At 46.3% G+C, this 20056-nt stretch overlaps 1 protein-coding gene across 1 annotated transcript in view; it reads left to right on the top strand.

The window, feature by feature from the left end:
• Positions 1-20056, top strand: part of LOC119970934 (astacin-like metalloendopeptidase) — a 151451-nt gene that overhangs the window by 110710 nt on the left and 20685 nt on the right. The window contains exons 8-9 of the mRNA XM_038806044.1: positions 7982-8204; positions 8306-8415. Coding sequence (XP_038661972.1) covers positions 7982-8204; positions 8306-8415 — 333 coding nt within the window. The remainder of the gene's footprint in view (positions 1-7981; positions 8205-8305; positions 8416-20056) is intronic.

Raw genomic sequence — 20056 nt, 5'->3', positions numbered from 1 at the left:
TAGGGCTTCAGTATATGAGCCGATACAGTTTAGTTGAATGGAAATTCTGTGGCTCACCCTTGCGTGCAGTAGGCTCAGTTTCTGCTCCTCCGTTGTTTCAGCTGTGTTTGCTTCAGCCAGGTAGGCTTTAAAACATCGGAGCCAGTGCGAAAAAATTTCTTTTGCCTCTGCCTCCTGTGGGTTGAGTTCCAATCGCTCAGGCTTGAGGCTGATTCCATAGTCGTTCATTACTGTTTCTTAAGTAGATTAAATTGATGAGACCATCAATTCACGAGACACGTGCTTTAAGATATGAACAGTGGTTTTAATCTAATTACAACAGAGCCAGCCTGTAACACGATGAACTCTGGATGAACTGGTCGGCCGGCTCTCGGCATCAATCTTTTATACAGCAGTCCAGGGGGAGGAGCCGTGGGTGGAGCCAAGGGTGGAGCCCTGTACAAACTCCTATGCATTCCCAGTGCTACTCCCCCTAGTGGTAGGGCAACGCAACTGCTCGTATGTCGAGCTAACAGTGACATGGTATAATATGTATTACAGTGTGAATTACATTCACCGCAGACCTCCAACCAGCTGGTGGCGTCAGACATTGGTCATGTAATGTGAAAAACTCTCCAGTTTGTAGTAAGGTGTACACAGGAAAGTCGCACACAGAGCAACTCCAGGAGAGTTCACCAAACTCATTTAGTAACCTTATCTGTATAGTTATCTGTTTGTTATCTTTCCACATGTTCATCAATAAATCATTGTTCTCGTTAAACAACGAGATGTTCTGTGCGCATCATTGCAACAGCAAGACCACAGAACACAACAAGGGGTTGACTCCTGGGCGACAGAAATTATCAGCAGTCGTAATGGCTGATGATACGTATCCGGAGGCCACAGACCAACGTGGAGACCCGCTACAATGATCCTCAGGCAGTGATCGGGGGTGTGATCGAACGTGCATCGGCATCCTGAAGATGCGGTTCAAATGACTATAGAGTGCTGGGAAGGTAACCCACACGATGGTGGCCTGCTGCACTTTCCAAAACATCGCGCAACGGAGGGGGATGAACACCAGGCCTTATCCGACAAGGACGATGCGGAGGAGGGCCAGGATGGGCCGGGCATAGGGCCCTGACAGACAAAGAAGGCTGCACAACGTGTGCGCCTGGGTGGCGTGCATGGGAAGCTCTAATTGCCTCCAGGGTAACTGACGGGGCCAGGCCAACGGCACAAAAATCCCATCTCACCCCCACATCCCCCTGCCTGCAACCCCCTCTACTGGGCCAAGCTCTGGAGAGGTGCTGCAATATCCAGGTAGCCCTGGTGCATAGCTGCCTGTGACAAGGCAGCTCTGTCCTGTCCCTCTGTCACCGCCCACACAGAGTGCTGTAGGCCTTGGACATCTTGATCCATGGACGATACCTTCGCCCTCAAGGCCTCCACCATGGATGTACTCTTGCGGTGTTAGCCTGGGTGGCATGCATGGTCGCCCTAACATCCTGCCACAGCAGGCAGTTTGACTCCTCCAATTGCACCTGCAGATGCCGGATGGTTGCTGACAGCCCCACATTCAGTCCCTGGCTCTGTGCCTGCATCTCAGTTATCGATGGGACCACCCTTTCCAGAAGCTCGAGACCAGTCTGTGATGTGTTGGGCTTGCTGGGTCGATGTGGACTGCACTTGATGCAGTGTGGCGAGAGACAGACTTCCAACACTTGATGAGATGCAACACGATTTTATTTAACATCTAAACTATTATACGTGTTCAACTGTGGGTTGACACTATGCTGACTTGAATGGAGACCTGACACTAGCCTGACCAGACTTACTAGCTACCCCATGGTGTTTGCACTGGCTAGCTCACGAGCTCTGACTGTCTCAGAGGCTGGGTCCCGAGAGAGCGGGAAAACTGGTGCCCTCTGGCTTTACAGTGGTCGTGTCCTGTCTGGTGATTGGCTGCTCTGTAGTGTGCTTACTGGTCATCCTGTGTGTCAATCACTGCCCGTCTGCACTCCATTATATACTTAGATGTATATTATGACATCTCCCCCACCGCCCCAATTTTTTTTTTACATCGTTTCTGTTCAGATAATAAATAGTAAAGTGAATGTGCGTGTGGACGTGTATATGTGCGTGACTATATACAGAATGTGCTAAAATGAACTTATATACATAGGAAGGTGTCGCTAGTGCAGATATAGGGCAGATGAAACAGTAGAAACTATATTTACAGAGGTCAAAACAATGAGGTAACAAAATTTTGCAAAAGTTCAGTCTATGAGTTTAGTCTTTGTGGCGGGCGACGAATTCTGGTTGACTGAACGAGCATTTGGCCCTGTTGAGTCAGAGGCCATGCTCGTAGATTCTGTGGAAGACCTACTTGAGGCGATCGATGTATTCTTGAGGAGTTGTGGACCAGATTATGACATCGTCAACATATACGCGCACCCCCTCAATACCCTCCATCATCTGTTCCATGATGCGGTGAAATACCTCTGAGGTAGAGATGATGCCAAAAGGCATCCGGTTGTAGCAGTAGCGACCGAACAGGGTGTTGAATGTGCACAGCTTGCGACTGGATGCGTCCAGCTGTATTTGCCAGAACCCCTTGGAGGCGTCCAGCTTCGTAAATAATTTGGTTGGCATGAGCCACCTCGCAGGTCAACTCTTCTCGTTTTGGTATCGGGTAATGTTCCCTCATGATGTTGCGATTTAGATCTTTGAGGTCGATGCAGATTCGAAGCTCCCCTGAAGGCTTCTTGATGAAGACCATGGAGCTGACCCAGTCGGTAGGTTCTGTGATCTGTGATATGATGGCCTGGTCCTGGAGGTCCTGCAACTGCTGCTTGAGGTGGTCCTTGAGGGGTGCCGGCACCCGACGTGGTGCGTGAACCATAGTGGTGGCGTTTGGGTTGATCAGGGTTTTGTATCGGTATGGGAGTGTGCCCATTCGACGAACACACTGTGGTACTGTGTGATGATGTCATCAATTTCAGCCTGGAAGTTTTCATCAGGTGAGGCCGTTGGCTGTGACGATGACATGGTGTGGACTCGCTGAACCAGGTTCAGGAGTTTGCAGGCCTGCGCACCAAGCAAGGATGCTCTGTCAGGTCCTACAATCTCAAATCGCAGTGTCGCTTTAAATGATTTATTGGAAGCTCCGAGTTGGCATGAGCCACTGGCAGCTATGGCATTGTCATTGTAGTCAAGGAGCTGGCAGACCGGTGGAAGAATGCTCGGTTTGATGCGGATGGTGTCAAGATCGGATTTCGAGGTGAGGTTCGCCGATGCGCCGGTGTCCAGTTTGAACCAGATGCGAGCCTTGTTGACTGTGAGGATAGCACACCACTCATCGTCGGGATCCACGCTGAGGATCGAGAGGTGCTTCACTATCTTGGAGAGAGGCAGCACATGCTTTGCAATGGTGCCCACCCGGTATGGGGATTTGAGGCACTCAGCCTCAGGATCTGTTGGGATCGACATCCGGCAAAACCTGCTGCGTGGAACAGACGCTTCTGCACCGTGGCTGGGATCACTGGATGCTGGGCAGCGGTGCAGATCTGCAAAGGGCTGCGTAGTGGCTAAGCTTGCCACACTGTAGACACCGTCGTGATTTTGCCGGTCATTGGCGCTTTAAATGGGCAGATCACAATTCGTACACATCCTGCCGCCAATGTCAGCGCGTTCCGTGCGCCAATGCGCATGCACAGTGCGGTCGAACGACGTATGCACCTGCACGGGTTGGTCTTCTGCCTCGCCGTCCCCTCGATCGTGGCGCGCATGCGCAGGGGCCCGGGAAAAGCGCGCAAAATGGCCACTCTTGTTGATATTTCGGTCCTGCATTTGTGCGATGACCTGCACCCGTTCCGCCTCGTGGGAGGTTACCTTTGCCATTTCTGCCTGATGTGCGAGTACCGATTGTTAGCATGTTCGTGGAGAACGCATGTTTCAACGGCCATGATGAGCTGCTTGACTTTCAGGAGCTGCTGGCGAAGGGACTCGGAGTGGACCCCGAAAACGATCTGATCCCTGTAGCCACCTAAGATGGACACTGGGCTACAAAATGGAGAACTGCTAAGGCTGCAGGGAGAAAACAGTCTTAGCAAGGACAAGCAGTTTGCAGAAGACTAATTAGCATTCTGCACGTACAGAAACCAGTTTGTGGCCAGGTGCAGAGTGTCAGCCAAAGGTGTAAATGGCAACAAGATCTACACAGTAATGAGGTGATCCAGATCCAGACCCCACACAATAGAAACATTTAAGTATGAATGGATACTTTGAGTAGACGCCCAGACAGAACGGCACCATAGTATCCAACACAAAGAACCATAGGCACCGCCCCACCCATCGAGAAGCGACCCTCAGATTGGGGGGTTTGGAAGATATCGATTGGGAAAAGGCCCAATCGATACATGGCAGGTAAATGACCGCCCCAAAGGGGCACGGACTTTGGGGGACCTATAAAAGTAGACCCCGCACATGGTTCGGTCTGTTTTTGGCTCCGGCTCTCTGCTGTTTTCATCGCTCCGGCTTCGCTTTGCTGATACATCGCATCCTGACTCCAGTTCCATCACCAGCCGTTGAGCCATCAGCCATCGAACTGTAAGTGCCACTACGACGATCGCTACGGGATCCAGACTTTGCTAGACCCTGACAACTTTAAGTACCTGAGAGTTGCAGACCAAGAACGGGACAAAGGCCTTGCACCCTGACCTTGCCTGTTCCTGTCTAGATAAGTATTTTAGTTGTTTAGTATTAGAAGTAAGTTAGTCTCTTTAGCGTATGCATGTGTATTTATTATATTTGTCATAATAAATATCAATCGTTTGGACTTACTAATCGGTGTACAGATTTATTACTTTGAACCTGACCTTGATATACTTGTGAGGTGTCTAAATACGGCACCTGGCGACTCCTGAGCATAATTACATACACAGAGCCATAGCAGTTAAGCACACGGCCTTTAACGGAGGTGTGTTAATACACTCCAGTAAAACGAGCAACATCCCGGATCATGGAATCAGTTGTCGAGTCATAGTTACGTGACTGCGCGAGGATGCGGAGATGGGTCAAAAAGGATTGAAAAGGTTCATCCTTACCATGACGCCTCTGCTGGAAAACGTACCGTTCAAAGCTCTCATTCACCTCAGTGTCGCAGTGGCTATCGAACTTCAGCAGGACTATTTTAAATTTCGTCTTGTCTTCGCCTTCAGCGAATGTAAGGGCGTTGTAGATGTTGATGCCGTGGTCCCCAGCTGTGGAGAGGAATAGTGCGATCTTTCTGGTGTCCGATGCGGCCTCGAGGTCGATGGCTTCGAGAGAGAGCTGGAACTTTTGTTTGAAGATCATCCAATTTGCACTGAGGTTGCCGGCGATGCGGAGCTGCAGAGGAGGGTGGACGTTTTCCATGTCACCGGATGGCTGTTTGCTGGTCAATGCTGATTCACTCAAGGTAGGTCCGTCAATTTTCAGCATCACTACCTGGTACCATGATGTTGGGCTGGCTGGGTCGATGTGGACTGCATTTGATGCAGTGTGGCAAAAGACAGACTTCCAACACTTGATGAGATGCAACACGATTTTATTTAACATCTCAACTATTATACATGTTCAACTGTGGGTTGATACTATGCTGACTTGAATGGAGACCTGACACCAGCCTGACCAGACTTACTAGCTACCACATGATGTTTGCACTGGCTAGCTCACGAGCTCTGACTGTCTCAGAGGCTGGGTCCCGAGAGAGCGGGAAAACTGGTGCCCTCTGGCTTTATAGTGGTCTTGTCCTGTCTGGTGATTGGCTGCTCAGTTCTGTGTGCTTACTGGTCATCCTGCGTGTCAATCACTGACTGTCTGCATTCCATTATATACATAGATGTATATTTTGACAGTCTAGACGGCAGCTAGTGCTGGGGTCAGGCCGCCCTCCGAACATCCACCCCTTAGGGTTACTAGCTCCACCTGTTGTACCGTTGCGCACCAGATGTTGCCCCAGGAATCTTTTCAGAAACATGCCCACCAGGGTGAGTGTCTCTGGGATAGTGGAGAGCGTTTGTGACAGCTGTGACAGAAAGTCAGTGGCGTCCCTGGAATGGTGCTCGAGGGTGTTCTAGTCTGGCATTTGGGGGTTTGTTTCGCTGTCTGTTGCCGACTCATCACTGGAATCCATTTGCGGTCGGGGGTGTGGGACACCAGGTGATCCGGCAATACACAAGACATGACGCATGATTGGATCGCGGCTTGGGGTGGTGTGGGGTTAGTGAGGAGTTGGTGTGGGGGTGGTCCGGAGGAGTGTGGCGGTCATGTTGCACATGCCATATGGACACCACAACTCAGCGAGGGCTCACTTGCTTGCCCGATGCGGACTTCGGCCTCGGCGACTGCCCTCTGTCCATGCCAACCGATCAGGTCCAGTATCCATTGCTCCACGATGGTGAGGGCCGCAGGTCCAGCAGTCCTCTCCAGTCCTCTCTCTCTCTGCAGTTACACGTCACTTCCTGGCGTGGCGGGGGGATGCAGAAAGCGTGAGTACTAGGCAATGGATGCGTGCAACACAGGGGCTGGGCAGCTGGTGGCCTTTGTGAATGTCAGGGGGTGGGAGCATCTTTCCCATCCTGCGGAACAGAGTGGCCCGACTCTCCTGCACGCCGTCCAGCAAGGTCTCCAGCTCTGTGTCCGCGAACCGAGGTGTCGCTCTTTGTGCTGCCGTCGTGTTGGCTGGGATGAGTGTGTGTGGGGAACGGAGTGCCAATATGCAGCTGCAGCTTCTCAGCCTCTCGAGTGTCAATTCTGACCCCGGCAAATCGGACACTGTTTTTCATTGGAATCAATCGAGTTTCATGTTGCTCCGGTGCTAGCCCATTCACGGATCATGAATGCTCTGGGACCTGTGCCAATTTAGTTGTCGCAGAAGACCACCTATTCAGTTCAGGTTTCAGGATTCTCCGTTAGCCGACGCCGAAATGGCATTCGGCGTTCGGGCAGAGAATCCCTTTTGATGTTGAAATCGGGAGCAGCGCCTATTTTTGGAGGCTCCGACCCCTCCAAAAAAATCAGCATCAGGAGTACGCTGCACGCCTTTGGGACAGCCTCAGGCCATCACCTGAAGGTCCTCCCCAATGCTCCACCCCCAATGGGCCGAACTCCCGACGGCGTTGATCACTTGTGCTCTAAGTTTCTGTCGACCTTGCGTGGCAGCTGCGGACTGTGTCCAGCGCCGCCACAGTCAGGAGGGAGCCGTTCCGCTGGCCGGGCGGGCTTTGACGGGGGCTGGGGGGACTGATGGGGGCTGGGAGGACTGATGGGGGGTGGTCCGGTGATGGTGATTGGGGTTGCAGGGGGACACTATCTGACGCGGCCGGAATTCTTGACTCTTGAGAAGGTCAAATTTGAACTGAGGGGAAGGATGGAGGGGTTCTATAATTCATGGGCATTATTCATTATGCACTTTTGAGAATTGGATCACAGCGAACATTAGGGGGTTGGGAGGGTTGGGGGGAGGGTGGCTGTGTGTGTTAATGGTGACTATGGGTGATTCCTGATTCCTTTTCGTTATTTGCTTTTGTTAACATGTGGGCTGCTGTTTGGAGGTTTGGTGGGAGGATGGGATTGTTGTTGATATGGGGATTGAGATTGTATTCGTTACTGATTATTGTTTATTGTTGGTGGGTGTAAATTTGGGAGAAAATGTGAAAAAGGAGAATAAAAATATTTATAAAAAAAAGACTAGACACATATTCCAGACATAACCTCAAATTCAGAGAATCCAGCCCTTACTTTCTGAAACGGAGAATCCCGCCCGAGATGTTTGTTTAATTAGCAAGGTGCATTCTAACAACAGAAATAAGTACCCATTAATCTGAACTAAAAATCACCTTTGCCTCAAATATCACATTAGAGTAAGATGATTCGATGAAATGTGCCACTGTATACAATAATTGTTCACTGTAGAAATTGCAAATTTTTCTTACATGATTTCATTTTGTTATTATAGATTCTCTTGGAATTTACTTTCTTTAAGATACGAGAACTTGGAGGGTGCAGCGCAGATCAGTTAAATATTTATGACGGTGCCAATAAGCATTCACGAATCCTTGATGGGCCAATTTGTGGTGCAGAGAATCCAGCTGTGATGTCAAGTCGAAATGAACTATTTATTACATTCACCTCCAACCAGAAATTACAAGCGTCTGGTTTTGCTGCCCGCTATAGATTCAGTAATATTCTTAAAATGCAGTCCTACATGCTGAATTATAAATGTATTTGTGTATTTCTGCACATTTTGTCATAACATATTTTCATATATTTTATTTTCCAGTTAGATGTGGGCTTATGCTGAAAACCAGAACAGGACAAATTGAGGGTAGATCTTTCCAACGCAAAGATGTTTATTGTTTTTGGGTCCTGCTGGTGAAAAGAAAGTATCAGGTCTGAATCAAGTATACTGAAAAATTTGATCATGAAGAACATTACTTCTTTCTCAAACATGCGGGCCATGATGGGTGGGAGATAAAATTTTACCATCAAGCAGCATTGTTGCGAAATCACTGGCAAGTTAATTTTCTACCCACCAGATCACATTTGGGAATTTTAACCACCAGGTCTAATTTAAATATTGCTAAATAAGTTGAAATAAGTCCAAAATAATTTGAGCTAAACCAGTTTACAGTTAAGTAGCAGGGCAGTTTTCAGGAAACATTTGTAGGACGTAAGCTCTTGCGGCTGCTAAGAGCAGGCATATCGGGATCATGCAGCCAGGAGAATCAATTCCCGTACCAGCCTCCCCGAACAGGCGGCGGAATGTGGCGACTAGAGGTTTTTCACAGTAACTTCATTGAAGCCTACTTGTGACAATAATTGATTATTATTATTAAAAGGCGATGGGGCGGAGAATAGGTTGTGAAGCCAAAAGGTTGTGGTGGGCAGCAGGCAAACACTGGAATGCCATGCTCTGATTTGATTTGATTTATTGTCATATGTACTGAAGTACAATGAAAAGCATTTTTCTGCGGCTGAGGGAATACAGTACGTACATAGTAGACAAAGTATAACCAACAGAGAACATTGACAATGGTACATCAACAAACAGTGATTGGTTGCAGTGGGGAACAAGGGGCCAAACAAAGCAAAAACATGAGCAAGAGCAGCATAGGGATCGTGAATAATGTCCTTACAGGGAACAGATCAGTCCAAGGGGTAGTCGTTGAGGAGTCTTATAGCTGTGGAGAAGAAGCTGTTCCTATGTCTGAATGTGCGGGTCTTCAGTCTTCTGTACCTTCTGCCTGATGGAAGGGTCTGGAAGAAGCCAATGCCTGGGTGAAAGTGGTCTCTGATAATGCTATCTGCCTTCCTGGGAGTGGGAGGTGTATATAGAATCAATGTGGGGGTGGCAAACTTGTGTGATGCGTTGGGCTGAGTTCCCCATACTCTGCAGTGTCTTGCGATCTTGGACCAGCAGTTGCCATAAGAGGCTGTGATGCAGCAGGATAGCATGCTCTCTATCACACATCTGTAGAGGTTTGTGAGAGTCGATGCAGACATGCCAAATTTCTTTTGCTTCCATCGGAAGTAGAGACGTTGCTGGGCTTTCTTGACTGTTGCATTAATGTCAGTGAACCAGGACAGACTGTTTGTGATGGTGACACCTAGGAACATAAAGCTGTTGACCATCTCCACTTCTGAGCCATTGATGCAGATGTGAGTGTGTGTCGTGCTACGCTTCCTGAAGTTGATGATCAGTTTCTTGGTCTTTCCGACATTGAGAGAGAGGTTGTTTTGGTGCACCATGCAACCAAGTGATTTATCTTCCTTCTGTAATCTGATTCGTTGTTGTTTGAGATACAGCCCACCACAGTCGTATCATCCGCAAACTTACAGATTGAGTTGGAGTTGAAACTCGCCACACAGTCGTGTGTGTAGGGAGTACAGTAGAGGACTAAGCACACATCCTTGCGGGGCCCCGGTGTTGTGCACTATTGTGGAGGAGGTGTTGTTACCTATCCTGACAGATTGTGGTCTGTTGGTGAGGAAGTCAAGGATCCAGCTGCACAGGGAGGGGTCAAGTCCGAGATTGCAGAGTTTGGTTATTAGTCTGGTCAGAGACTTTCTTGTTTAAAGAAGTATAGACAGTCATCAGAACTGGGAAATAGATCCTGAATGTCAACATGCAAGCCATTTTCCCAAAGGTTAGTAACCTTCGAACTATGTGTGTCAGGGGCTGAAGAATTGAAGCTTCAGGTGGGAGCATTTGTGATAAAACTGCCAGATTCTTGTGCAGTAATCAGGCCAGGAAAAACTGCTCATTCCGGAATCAGAGCTGCATTGTTCTCAAATGGATGTGAAAGCTCCATCTGGTGGTAGAAAGGCAGAACTGCACTGGTCTCAGCCTCTTGCGTACAGTAAGAAGTCTTACAACACCAGGTTAAAGTCTAACAGGTTTGTTTCAAATCACTAGCTTTCGGAGCATTGCTCCTTCCTCAGGTGAATGAAGAGGTATGTTCCAGAAACATATATATAGACAAAGTCAAAGATGCAATACGATGCTATCAATGCGAGCATTTGCAGGTAATTAAGTCTTTACAGATCCATAGAACATTACAGCGCAGTACGGGCCCTTCGGCCCTCGATGTTGCGCCGACCTGTGAAACCATCTGAAGCCTATCTGACCTACACTATTCCATTTTCATCCAAATGTCTATCCAGTGACCACTTAAATGCCCTTAAAGTTGGCGAGTCTACTACTGTTGCAGGCAGGGCGTTCCACACCCCTACTACTCTCTGAGTAAAGAAACTGCCTCTGACATCTGTCCTATATCTACTACCCCTCAATTTAAAGCTGTGTCCCCTCGTGTTGGTCATCACCATCCGAGGAAAGAGACTCTCACTGTCCACCCTATCTAACCCTCTGACTATAGAACATAGAACATAGAACAGTACAGCACAGAACAGGCCCTTCGGCCCTCAATGTTGTGCCGAGCCATGATCACCCTACTCAAACCCACGTATCCACCCTATACCCGTAACCCAACAACCCCCCCCTTAACCTTACTTTTATTAGGACACTACGGGCAATTTAGCATGGCCAATCCACCTAACCCGCACATCTTTGGACTGTGGGAGGAAACCGGAGCACCCAGAGGAAACCCACGCACACAGGGGGAGGACGTGCAGACTCCACACAGACAGTGACCCAGCCAGGAATCGAACCTGGGACCCTGGAGCTGTGAAGCATTTATGCTAACCACCATGCTACCCTGCTGCCCCTTATATGTCTCTATTAAGTCACCTCTCAGCCTTCTCCTCTCTAACGAAAACAACCTCAAGTCCCTGAGCCTTTCCTCGTAAGACCTTCCCTCCATACCAGGCAACATCCTAGTAATCTCCTCTGAACCCTTTCCAGAGCTTCCACATCCTTCCTATAATGTGGTGACCAGAACTGCAGGCAGTACTCCAGGAGCGGCCGCACCAGAGTTATGTACAGCTGCAGCATGACCTTGTGGCTCCGAAACTCAATCCCCCTACTGATAAAGGCTAGCATACCATATGCCTTCTTAACAGCCCTATTAACCTGGGTGGCAACTTTCAGGGATTTATGTACCTGGATGTCGAGATCTCTCTGTTCATCTACACTACCAAGAATCTTGCCATTAGCCCAGTACTCTGCATTCCTGTTACTCCTTCCAAAGTGAACCACCTCACACTTTTCCGCATTAAACTCCATCTGCCACCTCTCAGCCCAGCTCTGCAGCTTATCTATGTCCCTCTGTATCCTATAACATCCTTCAGCACTATCCACAACTCCACCGACCTTCGTGTCATCTGCAAATTTACTAACCCATCCTTCTACACCCTCTTCCAGGTCATTTATAAAAATGACAAACAGCAGTGGCCCCAAAACAGATCCTTGCGGTACACCACTAGTAACTGAACTCCAGGATGAACATTTGCCATCAACCACCACCCTCTGTCTTCTTTCAGCTAGCCAATTACTGATCCAAACCGCTAAATCACCTTCAATCCCATACTTCCTTACTTTCTGCAATAGCCTACCGTGTGGAACCTTATCAAACGCGTTACTGAAATCCATATACACCACATCCACCTGTTTGGTCACCTTCTCAAAAAACTCAATAAGGTTTGTGAGGCATGACCTACCCTTCACAAAACCGTGTTGACTATCGCTAATCAACTTGTTCTTTTCAAGATGATTATAAACCCTATCTCTTATAACCTTTTCCAACATTTTACCCACAACCGAAGTAAGGCTCACAGGTCTATAATTACCAGGGTTGTCTCTACTCCCCTTCTTGAACAAGGGGACAACATTTGCTATCCTCCAGTCTTCCGGCACTATTCCTGTCGACAAAGACGACATAAAGATCAAGGACAAAGGCTCTGCAATCTCCTCCCTGGCTTCCCAGAGAATCCTAGGATAAATCCCATCTGGCCCAGGGGACTTATCTATTTTTACACTTTCCAAAATTGCTAACACCTCCTCCTTGTGAACCTCAATTCCATCCAGCCTGGTCGACTGAACCTGAGTATTCTCCTCGACAACATTGTATTTCTCCAGTGTAAACACTGATGAAAAATATCCACTTAACGCTTCCCCTATCTCCTCTGATTCCACACACAACTTTCCACTACTATCCTTGATTGGCCCTAATCTTACTCTAGTCATTCTTTTGTTCCTGATATACCTATAGAATGCCTTAGGATTTTCCTTGATCCTATCCACCAACGACTATTTGTGTCCTCTCCTCGCTCTTCTTAACTCTCCCTTTAGGTCCTTCCTGGCTAACTTGTAACTCTCAAGTGCCCTAACTGAACCTTCATGTCTCATCCTAACATAAGCCTTCTTCTTCCTCTTGACAAGTGCTTCAACTTCCGGAGGTGTGAATTGTCTCAAGCCAGGCCAGTTGGTAGGATTTTGCAAGCCCAGGCCAGATGGTGGGGGATGAATGTAATGTGACATGAATTTAAGGTCCCGGTTGAGGCTGTACTCATGTGTATGGAACTTGGTTATAAGTTTCTGCTCGGCGATTTTGCGTTGTCGTACGTCCTGAAGGTCTAAATAAACCACCGGTTTCCCTGGTCAACTCTACTAGTTCCAGCTTCAAAGAATTCTGGTAGATTTGTCAAGCATGATTTTCCTTTTATAAATCCACGCTGACTTTGTCTGATTACCATTGCTTTCCAAATGCTGTGCTATGAAATCCTTGATAAAGGACTCCAGAAACTTCCCTGTTGCCAATGTTAGGCTCACTGGTCTATGGTTCCCTGTTTTCTCTCTCCCTCACTTTTTAAAGAGCAGGGCAACATTCGCTACCCTCCAATCTGTAGGGACCATTCCAGAATCCAAAGAATTTTGGAAAATGATCTCCAATAGATGTACTATTTCTTGGGCCATTCCCTTAATTACTATGGAGGATTATCAGGCCCTGGAGATCTGTCCACCTTCAATCCCATGGATTTCCCCAAAACCATTTATTTACTAATATTAATTTCCTTTAACTCTTCACTAAAACTTGTGCTTCTCAGAACTTCTGGTACAGTATTTTTGCCTTTCTTTGTGAAGACAGAAGCAAAGTACAAATTTAGTTCCTCGGTCATTTCTTTGTTCCTTGTTGTGAGTTCTCCTGTTTCTGACTGTAAGGGGCCTTCATTAGTTTTTATTAATCTTTTTCTCTTCACATACCTGAAGAAACTTTTGCAGTCGGTTTTTATGTTCACCGCTAGTTTACTTTCAAATTGTATTTTCCCCTTCTTAATCAATCACTTGGTCTGCTTTTGCTGAATTTTAAACTGTTCACAATCCTCAGCTCTATTGTTTTTTCTTGAATCTAATACTATCTCTAAATTCCCCTGTAAGCCATGGTTTGGCCACAGGGCCCTTTTTTACTCTTGTGCCAAATAGGAATAAACAACTTTTGGAGTTCACAGATTCATTCCTTGAATGCCTGCCATTTCCTGTCCACTGTCCTTCCTTTTAGTAATGTTTCCCAGTCCATCATAGCCAGCTCATGCCTCATACCATCATAGTTACCTTTATTGAGGTTCAAGGCCTTGGTTTCAGAATCAACGACCTCACTATTTACCTTGATAAAGAATTCTACTATATTTGGTTACTCATCCCCAAGAGTTCTCTCACAACTAGAATGCCAACTAATCCTTTCTCATTGTACAACACCCAGTCCAAAGTGGCCTGTTCCCTTGTTGGTTCCTCAACATACTGGTCGAGAAAGCCATCCCATATGTACTCCAGAAATTCTTCCACTATTGTACGGTGACTAATTTGAGTCACCCAATCTATATACAGATTAAAGTCACCCATAATCAGAGATGTTCCTTTATCACAGGCATATCTAATTTCCTGTCTAATGCTATTCCCAACATTACCACTGCAGTTTGGCGGACTGCATACCACTCCGATGAATGTTTTTTGCTCCTTGACGTTTCTTAATTAGCCCAGACAGATTCCACATCATCTGTAATGATTTATTTCATCAATATTGTATCAATATCTTCTTTAATCAGCAATGCAACTCCACCACCTTTTCCATTCTGTCTGTCCTTCCTAAAAACTGAATTATCCTCAATGTTTAGTTCCCATCCATGGTCACCTTGGAGCCATCCCTCTGTAATCCCAAATACATTATATCCCTTTACATCAGTTTGCGCAACTAATTCATCCATTTCATTTTGAATGCCCCGTGTGTTCAGGTACAAGTCCTTAAGGCTAGTCCTTTTAACGTACCCTGTTCCTTCCCAACTATTTTCTACAGTGCCATTATCTGATAAAGGCCCTTGATTTCTCTGTCCATCACTTTTCTTATTCTCCTTTCTGATGTTTTCTCTTGTTCTTGATTCCACCTGCTCTGAATCCTTACATAGGTTCCCACTGCCCTGCCATATCAGTTTAAACCCTCTCCAACTGCTCTAGCAAGGAGCCCCCCCCCCCCCCCCCCCTACCCTGGTATAGGCCAGGGTTTACAGAACCCCAAAGTGTATCATGGAGTTCACCTGACCCACAGCTTTTAATAGATTGTGGTTTTGGGGATCACACGGGCCTACTTTGCAGGTGTGGTGCAACAGAGAGCGAAAGTACTTTTAAATTAAAACAATTTATTTATGAAAACAGTTAACACTTTTTCAACCCACAGAAAACATCATAACAACTATCAACACCAATCATCCCCACAGATACAATATTCTATAAGTAACCCTTAATCTTTCCTTGCAACATCCATAAGACAAAATACTCTTTTTACAGAAAGACATCAGGTTTAACTTCTCTACAGAAACAGGTATTATTTTTAAATCACCAAATGATCTGGAGACAGTCTTTAGATTGCAGAGAGAGAGACTAATACACCTTCTTGTTGTGACTGCAGCTGTCTAGCTCTCAAAACAAAACTAAAACACACCCTGTAGGTGCCTGCTCAAAAACGAAAGTGAAAGACAGCTCAGCTCCACCCAAATTCTTACATCACTGCAGCCATTCAATAAATACCCATTTCTTAAAGGTACACCCACCTCAGCTATCTGATAAACACCCATTTCTTAATGGTACTCTCACATGACACCTCCCCCCAAGAAAAAATAAATAAACCATCAACTTCAAGATGGTTTCATTTTTCACCTTTTCACTTTCCTTTAAGAAATATTGACAGTGAATATACTTTTTTTTTAACAAAACAAAACACGCAAACATTTATAATAACATGGTCTATTTTAGTTCTTCTTCCTCCAACTGGAATCCTTCTTGATTGATAGTGTCTTTGAACAAGAAGGTCCCTGCATGATCCATCCATTTCTCTTCGCCTTAGCATTTCTCTTTAAAGTCAGATACTTTCGTTCAATCTGATCACAGAGTCCCTTGTAATTCTCCAACGAAGAAGAATTGGTTAACACAGCCTTCAGGCAGTCAAATGCATGTTGACACTCAGCTGTCCATTTAAATTTGCTACGCTTCTTTAGGAAGTCCGTCAATGGAAGAACCACACGGGTAAAATTTGGCACAAATTTTCGGTAGAATCTACTCATGCCAATAAATCGCATTTCCCTTTGTGTCAAGGGATTTGGAAACTCCCCAATAACTTTTGGTTTCACATCCCGTGGACAATTTTGCCGTGTCCGATTGTATGGCCAAGGAAAATGACTTGGGGCTTTTCCAAATTCACTTTTGGCAAGGTTCACCACCAAACCCGCCTTCTGAAGTTGATCGAATAACTCCATCAGATGTTTTAAATGTTCTTTCCATGTCTGACTGAAAATTACCAGATCATCGATGCATACCGCACAATCGGGTAATCCTGAAACAACTTTGTTACTTAACCGTTGAAATGTGGCTGTGGCGTTTTTCATGCCAATAAGCATAACTTTGAATTGGTATATGCCACCTGGAGTCACAAGAGCTGAAATCTCCTGCACCCTTTCGGATAAAGGTACCTGCCAGTGACCTTGAAGTAAATCCAGTTTTAAATAAAAACTGATTGTCCCACTTTCTCAATGCAATCCTCCAAACATGGGATAGGATAAGAGTCCATTCTTGTAACTGCATTAACCTTTCTATAGTCCACACACCTTTTGTAGCCACCTGGGTTGGCCACTTCCCGACTTTAAAATGGAGATTCGCTAAGAATGCAGGGAAATTCAGCCAAAGACAGAAAAACAAGCGGGTGCGAAATTTCCTGTATATTAGGACTTGCAGAACCCAGATAGACTCGAAACCAAAAACCATCTGCATAGTAATGAGCGATCCCCGGGAACAATTGATAACATTAAGAGTAATCAAGACCAAACCAGACTCCTCGGCGCCAACAGGAGCCAAGACAAAGGAAGGCCAACGGACACTTAGGAACCGTCCAGCGATCAGGGACAGCTCCAATATTGGAGAAATCGATCCAAGTGATCAGAACTCAGTCTAATCACTTGGAACCAGGTACGGGGTCCGCCCAAAAGGGCGCGAAGCCCCTGGGGACTATAAAGTAGAGTCCCCAAGTTCAATTTGTTCTTCTTGGCATTTGGCTCTCAGCGAGGAGAGACCGGCCTAACAGCTTCTTGGCAGCTCTCAAAGAATTCGACCGTGACTCTCAACTCGGAGAGACGTGCCTAGCAGCTGCACCAACCAAGTAAGTGTCCAGTCAACGCACGCTATGAGATAGGCGCTCCTAACCACTAGTCCATACCAGCTTTGAACCTTGCAGACTCAGGTTCGAACGAGAGGCCAATTGTTCCCCTGACCTAGTCGATCCCTTTTCCAAAGCTACGTATTGGCCTGTTAGTGTTAGAAATAGTCTAGTGAGTAGTATTTTATGCATGAGTAGCGATTGACTGTGTATATAATAAATGTGTTTGATTTGAACCTTAATAACTGGTGTATTAAGTTATTGATCAGCGCTTCAACTTGAATTTCGTGATGGTATCATAAAGACACCTGGCGACTCTAGAGCAAAGGTTATAAAACAGAGCAATGGGCAGCACGGTGGCCTAGTGGTTAGCACAACCGCCTCACGGCGCTGAGGTCCCAGGTTCGATCCCAGCTCTGGGTCACTGTCCGTGTGGAGTTTGCACATTCTCCCCGTGTCTGCGTGGGTTTCGCCCCCACAACCCAAAAATGTGCTGTGTAGGTGGATTGGCCATGCTAAATTGCCCCTTAATTGGAAAACATAATTGCGTAATCTAAATTTTTTTTAAAAAATAAAACAGAGCAATTAAGTGTAAAGCACACTTAGCAACATTTAGCAACACTTTCTATAGTCCATACCGAAACAGTCTGATTTAGGTACCATCACTATGGGTGAGCTCCATTGGCTGCAACCCACTTCAATTATGCAATTTTTAGGTATACCCTCAATATCTTTGTCTACCTGTGCCAATTTCAAAGGGTTAAGTCTATTTGGATGTTTTTTAATTGGAACAGCATTTTCTGCATCGATATCTAATAAAGAATTTAAGCAACTCCTCCACAATCTTTTTAGCTATAATATTACATACAGGAATGGCCTCTGGAAACCTAGTAGACACATCCCTTATTGTCAAAAGATACTGATTCCAACTTTTCGTTTTCGGAAGCGGCCCTACGCAATCAATTAAGACCCTTGTAAAAGGTTCCTAAAATGCTGGAATGGGTATTAAGGGCACTGGTTTTATTACTGCTTGAAGTTTCCCTATCACTTGACATGTGTGACATGATCAACAAAATTTAACTACACCTTTATGTAGTCCAGGCCAATAAAAATGTTTTTGGATTTTAGCTTGAGTTTTCCTTACTCCCAAATGATCTCCCACTGGTACCTCATGTGCTACTCGCAACACGTCCTTTCTATACCCTACCGGCAATACTACTTGATGAATGTCTGCCCACTTTTCATCTGCCTGCATATGTAAAGGTCTCCATTTTCTCATCAAGAGATCACTTTTATGGTAATAACACTCTGGTATACACTCAGATTCCTCTTCTGTGTATGCTTTCTTATCCGTTTTATTTCTATATCCTTCTGTTGGAACTCCACCAATTTCCCTGAACTAAAAATATCCGCCTCATCGTCCATTTGTTCTTGTTCTTTTTCAACCATCTGATCAAAAATCGTTTCTGATTGAACTGCAACCTCATCTTCACTTTTTGATTTCTCCTCTTGTCTTAACCTGTGACTTTGTGACCTTGTTACTACACAATCTGGAAAAATCCCAGGATATTAGTCCTTCAACACTTCAGTTGTCTGAGTTTCCACTGGCTTATCAACCACAGTAGGCATCTCTCCCACCTGCAATCCAGCTATATCATTACCCAAGATAAACATTACCCAAAAAAGCGGGAGAGGAGCGGGAGATTTAAAAGCAGGAGAGGAGCCAGAGATTTTAAAGTGCGGGAGAGGAGCCAGAGTTTTGAAAGCGGGAGGAGCCGGAGATTTAAAAGCGTGGGAGAGGAGCCGGAGATTTAAAAGTGCGGGAGAGGAGCCGGAGATTTAAAAGCAGAAGAGGAGCCAGAGATTTAAAAGCGCAGGAGAGGAGCCGGAGATTTTAAAACAGTACAGGAGCCATAGGTTCAAACGGAGGAGAGACACTACACAGGTAGTGTCTCCCACCCATCCTCCGCCCCTAACCAAAAAAAAAGACTGTGTGGTGAGTTGGTGAGGTAAGCTTTTCTTTCCTTTTCATCTCTCCACCCTTCCATCACCTCTAACCTGCGGGGAGTGTGGAAATCAAGTAAGCTTTTTTTTCTCTCTGTAATTTTCAAGTGGATAAATGGAAAGGATGGCAGAGAGGGCAGTGCAATGTTTTTCCTGCAGGATGTTCGAGATGAGGAACTCGTCAGTGGCCCTGCTGAGTTCACCTGTGGGATATGCACCCATCTCCAGCTTCTCAAAGACTGTTAGGGAACTGGAGCTGGAGCTAGATGAACTGAGGAGCATTCGGGAGGCAGAGTCGGTTATAGATAGAAGCTACAGGGATGTAGTTACTCCTAAGAATGAAGGTAGCTGGGTGACGTTTAAAAGGGGGGGGGTAAGAAGCAGTCAGTGCAGGGATCCACTGCGGTTGTTCCCCTCAATAACAGGTATATTGTTTTGGATACTGTCGGCGGGGTGGGGGGGGGGTGCCAACAGAGGTAAGCCACGGTAACTAGGTCTCTGGCACTGAGACTGTACCTGTGGCTCAGAAGAGAAGGGGGAGAGCAGGAGAGTATTAGTTATTGGAGACTCTATAGTTAGGGGTACAGATAAGCGGTTCTGTGGCAACGGTAGAGGCTCATGGTTGGTATGTTGCCTCCCGGGTGCCAAGGTCCGTGATGTCTCTGATTGTGTTTTCAGGATCCTTAAGGGGGAGGGGGAGCAGCCACAAGTTGTAATACACATCGGTACCAACGACAAAGGTAGGAAAAGGGATGGGGATGTAAAACAGGAATTCAGGGAGCTACGGTGGAAGCTGAGAGCCAGAACAGACAGTGTTGTCATCTCTGGTTTGCTGCCAGTGCCACGTGCTAGCGAGGTGAAGAACAGGGAGAGAGTGCAGTTAAACACTTGGCGACAGAGATGGTGTAGGAGGGAGGGTTTCAGTTACTTGGATA

This window comes from Scyliorhinus canicula, chromosome 9, assembly GCF_902713615.1.
Source record: "Scyliorhinus canicula chromosome 9, sScyCan1.1, whole genome shotgun sequence".
Classification (NCBI taxonomy): Eukaryota; Metazoa; Chordata; class Chondrichthyes; order Carcharhiniformes; family Scyliorhinidae; genus Scyliorhinus; species Scyliorhinus canicula.
The sequence above is the reverse complement of the archived record's forward strand: the minus strand, read 5'-3'. Positions and strand labels throughout refer to the sequence as shown.